The sequence below is a fragment of the Alligator sinensis genome, unplaced genomic scaffold (genome assembly GCF_000455745.1).
Source record: "Alligator sinensis unplaced genomic scaffold, ASM45574v1 scaffold164_1, whole genome shotgun sequence".
In the NCBI taxonomy this organism is placed as follows: domain Eukaryota; kingdom Metazoa; phylum Chordata; order Crocodylia; family Alligatoridae; genus Alligator; species Alligator sinensis.
In genome coordinates, this window is record NW_005843272.1 from 38,655 (window position 1) to 50,694 (window position 12,040).

Consider the following 12,040-nt stretch of genomic DNA (forward strand, 5'->3'; position numbering starts at 1 on the left):
CCGCGTGGCGGGATCCCGGCCTCGCGCCCGTCCGGGTGCTGTTGTTGCGGGGGCTCCTTTTCGGCGAGGTGAAAAGCTAAGGCCCCGACTGCTTGTGGTCGTGTCGGCGCCTCGCCACCTCGCTCAGGAGCTGGTTTATCTGACAGGTGGACATGTTGCAGCAGCCGGTCAAATGGCTCGTGTTGGTATAACGTAAGGTGCCAGGGACGCTTTGCTTTACCGAGTACCTGTCTTTGTCACTTGATCTCACAACATCTGGTTTTCTTTAAAAGCTTTTAGAATAGTTTTCCCGGTAGCGGGTAGGTGTGTATTTACAGAAAACATTAGACACGATACATAGCTGTTTATGGGAATAAACCCATAAGATATGTGAGATCTTGCTTAAGTAGAGTCTGGAAATGCTAATCTGTCTGTCACGGTGACTGGTGGCTGACGTTCTCATATCTACTTTTCTCAAACGTTGTTGAGGCAAGCAGATAACGTAGCACTAGCTCCCTGTTTCCGCTTGCTAACCGTTGTTGGAAGATGTTCTCCCATACGTCACATCGCATCGCCATACTGCCCTGACGTCCAGACCTCTGTGCCACGTGGCTCTGTTGTGTTTTGTGCAGCTTTTAGTACTGCGATCTCCTGACATACAGTGTAATAGAAGCTATTCTGGCTCAGTATTGCCAGCTCTCATGACTTTTGGTGGTGTTCTTAAAGTCTGCTTTGGGAATGTGAAAAACTTAGCTCTTTCTTAGGCATGTAAACATAAATATATATAAAGGAAAAACCTAAGTTTTTCACATTCCTGAAGCGTAGACTTTAAGAGCAATGCCAAAAATCATGAGCATTGGCAATACTGCCTGGCATCACCTGCAGTCATTTTTAACTCAACAAGGGACCCAGCTCGCTCTCACGGGGTAGTGGAGCTGCCAGGACTCTGCAATGAGGACCCGACCTGGAGCAAGCATCTGGGTCAGGTTGTCCCATCTTAAAGAGCAAGATGAGGTTGGAAAAGACGAGGGCTGAGAAGCAGGAGGGTCTCCTGGGCAGTGTGTAGCCTGCGAGCGGTGGGTGACGAGCGCTCCTTGGGCTGAGCAGTGCACGGAGATGTGGTGCAAGAAAAGGGCTGGTGCTACTCTAAAGAGGCGTTAGGACACAGTGTAAACTGAACTCCATAGCATAGCAAGAGGATGAGGGGAAGCCATCAGCCATTAAATTCTGCTGCACATAGAAAACTAAAAGAACTCGCTGCCACCGGCAATCAGTGTCAAGTACAGTAAGCATTTTGTAAAACTGCTGGGTAACTTCATAAGCAAGCTCATCATTAATAGTTGTGTGCTAAGAGGAGCTGGTCAAGCCTGGTCCTTAAGAGCGGAGGCTCGTTGTGGCAGAGCTGGAATGAACTCTCAGAGTGCGGCATAGGACGGGGGCCAAGGTCCAGGATGGGGCTGTGTGATGGGAGGAGATGCGATTTCCTGAGGTGCATCCCAGCTCAGCAGACCTGTTGTCTCTGCAGGGGAATGGTAATTGCCCTTGGATTTGCCATCTGCAGTTTGTAAAGACCTTTGACCTCTCCAAAACATGTCTAGTGCAGTGCCCAAGAGATTCTCTTACGCGGGGTGTGGAGAAAGGGGTGGCACCATGACAAGGAATGAACCTAGGGATACAGTCATCAGCCTTTTACTCACATGTTTGTAAACTTAGCAGCTAATTGGCACTGCTCTCTCTAATACTTTATGTTCAGCCTGGGATTTTTAAGACTCTTTAATTGACTGAATATGACTTTCGTGACATGCTTGGCTTTGAACTGCTGCCCAAAATCTGATGCAATTGGCAGACTGACTGTCTGGGCAAGAGTCTTGTAGCATGGTGATGTCAGCTGTCATCACTCTTCTGTAGCTGAGGATAATCTAAGGCTGGTCGTGGGCAAGGAAGAAAACAGGAGGTCGTGTTAGTGATGGGATGAAACTACTTAGCTCCTCTGTTAGTGGCTGCGGATGCTCGCTGTTCTCCGCGTAGAAGTGTCCGTGGCGCCCGGCATTCTCTGCAGTAGTCTGAGGGTGGGACCTGAGGCAGATGGCACCAGCCCCGCCAAGGAAGAAATCCTTGTAGATTGTTTGAAGTCTTGTCTGGTGTCTGCTTTTTTTTTAAGCATGTTTTCCTTTCAAGAAGAGGCTTAAGGTTTTCAGTTTGATTTTTGTCTGCCTTCCTCCAGTAGCTCAAGCACAGCAGAGGCAAGGCCTACAGAATGATCCCTGTAGGAAGAAAGCAGTTGTTCCTGCCAGAAGTGCTTGGCCTAATTGGGCTCTTTGGTCACAGTCAGTTCTGTCAGGCTAATGAAAGCTGTGGGTCTCTAGAAACTCTGAGATGCTGCTGTTACAGGAGATTCTGCCTACCTGGAGAGCTGTTTTGCTGCATTTGCTACCAAACGGCATCATCAAAATGGTATCCATGTTAAATTAGAAGGCTGCTTCCCTGCCAGGACCTGGTGATCTCAACCAGCGCGCTCACCCTCTCTTCACACCGCAGTCAATGACGGACTTACCCGTAAGGAGCAATCAGTTGAGAACGAAAGAGAAGCTTGGCAGCGGTGAATGTGAGCTGCTAGAATTCAGTAGTTAGGTCCCTAAAACGGGATGTTCTGAGGATGTCTGATCTCGAGAAGTCAACTAAGGAAAACCCAGTGGGAAGAAATGTTAAGAATGAAAATAGCTTTGCCTGGTCTATGATGGAAAAACTATTTTTTTTGGAACTACCAGGAATCTCAAAGTCTTCCAAGTGGTCTCTACTTATTCGCACTTTGGGAAGTTCCCATGAAGTGTAAAAACTATCTGGAGGGCAGTGTCTGCTACAGCTGCATGAGCATCCCCTCATGGTACTGACATTGGAGAGCAGGGTTATAAAAAGTCCATGTGCTCCTTCTCTCCACAGCTCCCTGCAGGTGTTAAGGATGGTTCAGTTCTGAGCACAGAGCACTTGATGAGGTTTTGATCAAACAACTTTAATCTTTGGTGTGTTGAAATCTGGTAGTTGGAAGTATTACATAATTCCATGTTATGGGCAGTCTTAAGATTTAAGATCCTCTGTCCTGTTGATAAGAGCTGATCAGGTCTCCACCTGGTTGATTGAGGGAGCTGGGTTGGAGCTGTCTATTGCTCCTCATGTCCCTTGAGGTACATTAAAGCCAAAAGGCTTTTCTTAGCGACTTCTGCAAGTCCCTTCCTGCCCCTGCCCACCCAGACCCACACTGCATAGACCCTGTGCTGCACAGAGAGCCCTCCACAGAGTCCAGGGAGAGGACAAGTTTCACAGAAGCACTCAAGTGTTTCTTGTCTGTTATGCAGCATGTGAGGGACGCACAAGATTAAGCTCATCGCATGGCAAAGGTCAGGGGAAGCCATGGCTAGGAGTCATCCTTGCTAGCATGGAGCCATGCTGTCAAGAAACCAGGAATCTCTTGAGGGCCAGAACTTTGCTGGAGCGCAGAGCGCCTCTGCAAGTAGCACAGGATCAGCCAGGCTTGGGGGCACTGTTTCATGTGAAGGGGAGGACGGCTGACTTCCTCTTCCTCTCCCTCTCCCATGGGAGGATACAGGGGATTCTCCATAAGGTTTCCCTAATGGAGTTTCTTTGCAGGCAGTCTCCTCCCAAGGCTTCGTTGCGGAGGGAAGGCTTTGGGCCCCTGTGCTCAGACGAGTCTTGCTGTATCTGACAGTGCGCACATGTGGAGAAACTCGACTCTTGTGCCCTGGGTGAAATCTGAGGGCTTGGGGATGCTGCACGGCTGGTGTGAGGGTGTGGATGGAAGGCATGGCTCCACCAGAGATGGTTCTAAGTGCAGCGTTTCACAGTGTTGGATGTATGCTGGGGGGCAGCCACTGAAGGAAGCGCTGTTGATTTGGCTTTGTGGGTCTCTAACTAGATGCAGCGGTAGACTGAAATCCTGACAACTCTCAGCAGAAGTTATTTACGTTGTATTACAAAGTAAACCCTTCAGTCCATGTTAGAGCTTCAAAAATCCAGCCTGAAAACTGCTCTCATCTTTGCGTCTCCTCCAGCTGCTTTCCCCTCCTCTTTCAGAGGTGGGGGTGTTGCAGCCAGTGAGAGGAGAAGTGCATGCTTACAGTCACTACTTTGTAAGGCTTGCCTGTTCATGGGAGAGTTGCCTGAGGGATATTTGTTCCCTGTATTATATCTGGGACCTGGAATTAGGAGTACCCTTACAGCCTTGTATCTGGTGAGACCGTCTGGAACAGAGAACAAACTCAGAGAGTAGTGTCAGGAGACTACTTTGTGATCCCAGTCTGTGAGGTTTAGAATGACGCTGGCTGCTAGTCAGGAACTTAAAGCCTCAACTGGAGGCCAGGGGTGCAAGTGAGAGCCCTGCCGGTGAGGGTGTGTCTGTATGGGGTGAGGCTGTGCTCTGCCGAGACACACTGCACCTGCTCTGCATGTGCTGGCTCCCGAGGTAGAAGCAGCGTAGCCTTGTTAGCGCAGCACCAGGGGCATGTCAGTGAGCCCTGCTCTTTGGAGAGCTGGGTACATGCACAGTGCCTACTTGTACCATGGCATAACTCAGTGTGGTGTTGCCTTTGCTTCCACCCACATGACTTGGGAATGATGGTACCCATGTGCACCTCACTGGGCTGGCCTGGTTTCTGTCCTTCAAGGATGAAAAATGCCAGGTTTGTTCAGGATTGGGAGGGTCTCGAGGTGGGTGCAATGTGGACATGTCTTACTGTGAAGATGCTGAGTCTGTTGCAGCTCTGGTCTAATTGGGTGGATCTTCCTTACAGGTGCGGATTGCACTGCAGCTGGACGACGGCTCCCGTTTGCAGGACACCTTTCACTCTAGTCAGACCCTGTGGGCCCTCCTCCAGCATTTTACACAAAGCAGGTAAACGACGAGCGTGCAGGTTGGAAAGTGCTTGTCCTCAGGCAGACTCCTGACTCGGCAAAAGGGCTAGAGTTACTGCTGTTCAAGGGACACAGTCCGAGTTCTCAGACTTGCAGCACTAGCACTATTTAATTGTATTCCTCACCACCTGCACTGCGTTCGTGTCTTTTTAGCTTAGTCAGTGTCCCCTTGTTGTTCGTCTTTCTGTCCCTGATGGCCTGAATGCTGGATGATGTTTCCCCTTGGACATGTTACTGTAGGTGTCCCTTGTAGGGATTTTTGTTGAAATGCTGGCTGCCATCAGAGACAGGCCGACTTCCGAGGGTCTGCTTGGCTGTCTCAGATGTCCTTACGTAAGGCTCTTCGTTGGACAAGCTGCTGGTTTTCTATAGGTGATTCAGGGAAGCCCGGAGCCCTTGTAGCCTGAAGTGGCATTTTCAAACCATTGATTAGGTCCTGTTTAAACTTCCTGCCTGTTCCTGCTCCTACTTTGTCTGTACCTAAATACACTGGCTAAATGTTTTTGCAAGGCTTACAAAGTTTGGTTTGTTTGCCTCCACTTTGCTACAATCTATATTTGGTGCTTCCTTCTGGCTTTCCTTGACTTAAAAATGCCGCTATTGTTTGGAAATGTCAAACTAATAAACCGTGCTCCAAGGTCAGTTCTTCTCTTTGGTTTTCTTCTTTTGTGGCTTTGGAAAGCTTGAGGTTCTTGAGGCAACAGCAAAAAGGGGACGTCAGCTTCCTTGTTTTAGTAGGATTTTACCTACCCTGATGATGCAATGTCCATGTCTGTTTAGCTCATTCTCTCTCTTCTCCAGTCCTCACCTCCTGCTTTTTGCTGTTGGCTGTTTCTAAGACGAGTGGAGAACTTTTGTAGCTCTTACTCTATGGTGCAGATGTTGTGGTGCAGTGTTTGTCACTAGCAGGTGATACTGGTGGGGTTGGGGGGTTGGTACCAAATCACTTAAATACCCATTCAGAAATCAGTGACCCACTGTCATGCCAAAGGCTCCTGGAACTCTGGCACTAGGCGGAGGAGGTGTGGAGAGAAACAGGCAGAGAAGGCACTCAGCCTGGCTGCCTGTGGGTGAGAGGAGGAACGACTGAGGAGTCCAAGGATATGATGGAAGAAATTGAGACAGGCCCTGGCAGGGGCTGGATTTTCCTGATTCTTGTGTTGCTATGTTTGCTGTAGCTGCAGCTGTAGGAGAAAGTGGCCCCTGCTAGCTGCTGTGCTTGCAGACTTGCAGCAGCACATGCACTGGCTTAGATGCATTGGGCCTTAGAGTAGCAGAGAGCATCTGTTCACAGCATCATGGCCTTTGGAGTGGAAGGCTGTGTCCCACCTGGACAGTCAGAGTGCAGGATCGTTCCTTTGCCATCCAGTGGCCAGGAGCACTGAGAGTTTGCTTGTGTCTTTTCTGCCTGCTTTGTTAAGGCCTGAGAGATTGCATGGCGTGCACAGCCGTGGAGAGCTAGCCTTTAGTGTCAGCTCCCAGCTGCACTGGTTCCAAGGAGAAGCAGGCATTGCTCCTCAGGCATCTCCTTGTGTATCTGGACTGGCTGGGACCTCCTCGCCTAAGTATTTCATGAAGGTATGGTCCCATCGTGCAGGGCCCGCAGTGATCCTGCCATCCCATGGTTGTCGGTGGCAGCAAAGCCCGTTCCTGTATCTTCTGTCACGTGGTCCCAGGGTCCTCTTTGGAACAGCCTGTTTGCCATTGACTTGTTTGGCAGTGCTGCCGCTGAAGGCTGTGTCTCTGTGGGGTGGCTGATTGCCCTTCATAGTGCTGTCATCTGAATGGCTTGCACCTGAACAGCCGTGGCAGGTCTCACCTTCCTGGCAGAGCAGCCACCCCTGCTCATCCCCAGTGTGCATCTGAGTCTTGTGCACGCCTGGTGACCAGCCTCCTCCTCAGACTTACCAAGCTGTTGCTGCTCGCGTCGTCTGCTGGCGGAGCTGTGTTCTGGCCCTGCTCCAATCTCTGCCAACCCCTCAAACTTGGGTGCCTTGTGTAAAAGGTGGCCAGCTGAATGTGCTTGTTTCCCCTCATTACTGATTGCTTTTTAGTCTTGAATGTTGAGTCTTATAATCAAGAGGTAGCCTTAGTGCTCTTGGACATAAAATCCTAAGCTGCCTGAGCCCTCTCTGTCTTTGCTCATGGCACTGGTCTTATCGCTGTCACTCGTTGCAGCTTTGCGTGATTTTTCCCCGGATATATGGAAGGTGTCTTTAGACAAGAAAATGTCTTGTCTCAGAGAGAATCCCTTTGAAGAGCCTGTGCTCCTCTTCACGACTCCCCCAGAAGAGTTTGGAGCTGTTGCTGTGATAGGTGCTCATTTGGGTGGTGCCTATTATGATGATGACGATGATGAATTTTTCTTTTCCTCCTCTCTTGATTGACTCAGTGCCCTGAGATTTGCATCCCCAGTGCAGTCAGTTGAATAGGCTGCAGCTCCAGGACAGCCAGGCGGGGTCTGATCTGACCCATACCCTACTACTGTTGTCTTCCAGGTGTGTGACCCCCTCCCAGAGGAGGTTCAGTCTTGTGCTGAGGAGCTGAGACCCAGAGGTGAAATGCTGCTATCATTAATTTCCTCTTTCAGATGAGGAAATACTTGCTGGATGGTGGGGTGCCACCTGTGAGCAGTGACAAATAGCCTTTCTGTGGCTTGCTTACACACTGACTGGTATTTCCTCAGTGAAAAGGAGTGAGCTTTCTTGTGCAGTTGGTTCCTTTGAAGCAGTTTTATTTGCTGTGGGTTATTGTGATGCTACTAGTGAATGTACGTACAGCTCTTTGAAGACACAAAGTGCGACTGAAGTGCAAACTGTGATTAACTTCGTAAGATGCAGCTGGCATTTCCTGCCCTCTGGGAGGTGAGCTCAGCCGTTTGGACTGCTCGTTAGATTTGAGCAGCAGCAAAGCAGCCATGTATGACTTGGTCACATAGCGGTCAGGGTTAGTGTTCCCCTGCTTGAAGTTGCAGGCCCAGCGGGTTTCCTTGGTTAGCATACAGCAACTTGCAGTGACTTCAGAATGGATGCCCTGGTAGTTGTGGGTTACTTCCCTGGTCACTGGCATTTGCAGAATCCTCCTTGGTCTTTCCATTTGGAGGCATTTTCCTGGAGAGCGGTGTTGCTGGAAGTGCGTGAGGCGAAGTCTTCTAAATCCACTGGAATTTCCCCTGGGTCTCCGGTGTCCATCTCGCCTAATTGGGTCTGAAGAAGGTCTGGAAGCTATTGCAGGCAGCTCCTCCTCCTCGGTGTGCTGCAGTCCTTGCACAAGATGTTTACAGGCCCTGTCAGATCACTACATGAGGGAATCTAATCTGTCTGCCGCTCCCCTTCTGAAGAACAGCACATCAAAGACATGACAGTGTGTTTGATGTGTCTGCTTGCCTCACTGAGTGCATGTAATGGATTAGCAGCAGCTGGAGGAGGAGTCTCCTGGCTCCCAACAGTTACACAAAAACAAGTCTCTTGGGGATCTTCGGTTTGTGTCTGCCACGCAGAAGACTGGTTTCGGGCACAGCAGAGCCTGAGCACCCCTCCTGTGGCAGCGAGACGGGGCTCTGTCCTCTCTCTCTCACCGCTGCCCATCTGGCAGCTTCAGAGAGCGCTCTGGTCCTGCCCCTCTTCATCCCCTGCTCAAAGGCCATAGAAGGCCAGGGTCACTTCTTAATCCTCAGTTCCTCTCTGTTGCTGCGTTTAGCAAAGGAGCACCCTTGTCAGGTTGAGCAGACAGGGAGCCTTCTCCCGCTTTTCTCTGTGAAGGGCTGCTTCTCATCTTCCGATAGCGGTGGTCATTCTTTCTCTCTCTCTCTCAGAGAACACTTCCTTGCAGTCATCGTCTCTTGGTGGGGCTTATGTGCCTTTTGGGCCTTCCCTCCCACTGATTTCTCTGGCCATGCTGGCTCAGGGCTCCTCCCCGCCTTGCAGGCTCTCACACCTGCTTCCCTCCTTGGATAGGGAAGGTAGGAACCTCGTCGGAGCTTTGGAACGTCCCTATCGTGGCTTCTGCCTGGGTTTCAGATGTGCTGGTCTTGCCATGATGCTATCCCTGCAGCAGATGGGCTCACCAGGTCACTGCATTGCTTAGTAGGATCCTGTGTTCCTGCAAGAGGCCTCCTACGCAGGTCTTACATGCAGGCTCGGAAACCCAGCTCTGGCTAGCTGTTCTGCAGAAGTTCATGCAGCCTGCCTCTAACCCAGGTTCTAGGGGCTCCAGCAGACACCATCCACGTGTCCTCAAGCACCAGCAATTCATGACGATCTTCTGAAGAGATTGGGTGGTAGCTCCAAGAGTGGCTTGTAAGGATTGCCCCTTGTCCAAAGCTCCTAAAGGAAACTTTTTACCACCATCGCATTCACAGAAGCTCCTTGCAACCTCTGGCTCTGTCAGTGTACACAGACCATAGCTAAGAAGGCCAGAGACAGGACGCCCAGACACTCCTCTGAATGTCCTCAGAAGAGCAGCTTGGTGGTTCCAGCTTCCATCCCAGTGCTGAAGTCCCCAGCCCAGCTATGCCTGGGTGGGTTGTGAAAGGGCTACTTTGCTTACTTGGTCCTGCGCCCTGGCACTGTCCCCTCCTTGGCAGCCTGCCCCATCACCCACAGCACAGAGTTGTCTGCATGGCTCTCAGAAGTGATGAGAAGTTTCATAGTTTCTAGGGTCAGAAGGGACCTGAACAGATCATCAAGTCTGACCCCCTGACTTGGTGGGGGTGAAGTGGGAATGTATTGCTAGAGTTCCTGCACAACTCGTGGCTGATTGAGCTGTGGACTCTGTTATAGGTACTGTTTGTGACTGTCACGTGACTTCCTCCATTCCCACTGTGCAGGCTTTGCTTCTGGCTGGGACAGCGTCTGATGAAGTGAGCTTCAGTGTGTTTGGTTTCTATAAGGTGCAAATCTACCTTGCCTTCCACTGGGTGCTATGAGCCATCAAGGGAATTACAAGTCCTCAAATGCCTGTCAGGACTGTAACAGTGCCACAAATACAAGCTGCCTGTTAGATTTTGGTGCGCTTAAATGTGGACTGCCCAGAGGGACACGTGGATGAGCTTGGAAGTTGTGTGTGGAGGAGCCTAGGTGAGAATCTGGTGCACGGGTGGCAGCGGCCGAGAGTGGTAGGAGCTGCATGGAACTGGACAAGGGCGAACAGGAGAGCAGAGCAGATTTGGAGTTGTGAAGACAGAAAAGGAGCCTGGGCTGGATGTAGTCTCAGGTGGGCAATGTACCTATCTGCCCATGTAAGGATCTCTGACAGTTCCCCCCCACCTCCCCAGGGGCCTGGGCTGGGTGTTAGTGAGTCCCACCTACCATTCAAATGCATATCTTGCTTCCTGGCTTCCTGATGGCCATTCCCTGAAAGGCCAGAGGAGAAGTAGTGCACACCAGCCTTCTGGAAGGGTCCTCAGGGCTTCCACATGCAGGGACTGGGGAGCAGGCCAGCTGAAGGGCATTGCATCCTCCTGAGCTCAGCAGCAGAACGGAGGTTTATGAAGCGAGCTTATCTTTGCCCCTGGTCCTTTGATCATGGTCATTTGAGTGGATGAGCAGGTGGCAGGATTTACCGGCACAGCTGCGAGCGGTGCTTGGGGCTTTCCAACATGATGTGGGAGAACAGGTGGAATCCTGGGGCCTGGTTTGCACCTCTGCTTGGGGTGCTGCCAGCCGCTTCAGGGTCCAGCTAGCCACACCCATAGTGATTGTGGTCACCTCGGGACTGCTGTCCTGGCTCAGAGCGACAGGCTGGCTAGTCCAGCATCTCTGGCAGTGGCCAGGACTAGACGCTGTGGACAGTGCAGAAGCCCTAGCCCTAGATAGCTGTATGATACCTTGTCTCTAATGGGCAGAGGTTGACTTAACCCCTGAAGCCCAAGGTTTGCCATCCTGGGCAGAACTGCTGGTTGATCATTATGATCTGAAGGGTCTCAACATCTCTGTACAAGTCAGATCATGCTTTGGTTCATAAGCTCTGGGCCTTGATGGCTCCTCTCAGAGTTCAGTCATTTCCCCTGCTTTTCATCAGCCGTTCTCACTTCTCCAGCAGAGTCCTTGTCTGCGCCATCTGTTCTTCCTCTATTCTGTCATCTCACTTTCTGAAGTGTCCTTCCATCTGTGAGCATGTCTGTCAGTGCCTCCTGCTCACCTGGCCTCTTTGGGAGCTATGCTAGACAGCGGCAGTGCATTATCCTCTGTTCTGAGCAAGGGTCTGAACCCTGGGTTCGTCCCAATCTCTGTGTTGGGCTCCCAGGTCCCTGTGTCTGAGTTGGCCCCTTGGCAGAATTATGTGGGATTGTCTGTTGTTTCTTGGTGATGAATAAAGAAGATCCCTCATCTTTGGAGATGTGAGGTCCGAGCAGAGGTATTTAAAGGCCTAGTTTCTGTGGGTATACATGTAATGCCAGAGGGTACACATGTAATTGCTGTGTCAGCAGGACCCTCAGGGGCCCTGTTCTGAGAACCTGACATGCTTTCTAGCAAGCCTCCGAACTCCGAGATGAATGGGTACTTCCAGGACAGCTGAAGTTTTTGACTGTGCTTTGCCCTATTGCTATTAATGTCTGATAAACACACAGTGGGGTTTTCTTCCCTGCTGGTCACTTCTGTGCAGAGGTGAAAATCTCAGTGCCCAGTCCACCTACCCCAGTGTTGTGCTCCAGGAGACTGGTGCACAACCCCAGGAATCGCTGGTCAGCCCATTGCTTCCTGGCACAGTTATCCACAAAGCAATGGGAGTCAAGTTCCAGCAGCCTCCATCTGCAGTGTCAGGCTTGGTTTCAGACCAGGCTGCAGATCAGGAAGTCTGGATGTCTGCAGTGGAGGCCTGCATCCCGCCCTGCAACCTCTGTGCATAGTGCTGCGTCATGCTGCAGCCTCAGTGCCAAGTGGAGTCTGCTACTAGAGAAGGAGAATTTGCACAACCCCAGTTGGGGAAAGACGCACGGCAGTGGCTGGAAAGGAGAAGCACAGGACATCTGTCGGCTTGTTAGCTTTCGCTTAGGATTGGGTTCAGTTCGCATGCTGAAAGTGGCAGTCTCCCGCGGCTCTGCTGCCCACTCCTGCTATTAACGAGGTCGATGGCCACAGTGGTATGGGCTGGCTTGTTTCACGTCTGCATGGGCAGAAACCAGTGCCTCCTT

General features: G+C 51.1%; 1 protein-coding gene across 1 annotated transcript in view; it reads left to right on the forward strand.

The window, feature by feature from the left end:
* The first annotated feature begins 839 nt into the window (after positions 1-839).
* The window catches only part of ASPSCR1 (ASPSCR1, UBX domain containing tether for SLC2A4), a 44,781-nt gene continuing 33,580 nt past the window's right edge, over positions 840-12,040 (forward strand). The window contains exons 1-2 of the mRNA XM_006038168.3: positions 840-2,535; positions 4,785-4,885. Coding sequence (XP_006038230.2) covers positions 2,521-2,535; positions 4,785-4,885 — 116 coding nt within the window. The 5' untranslated portion in view covers positions 840-2,520. The remainder of the gene's footprint in view (positions 2,536-4,784; positions 4,886-12,040) is intronic.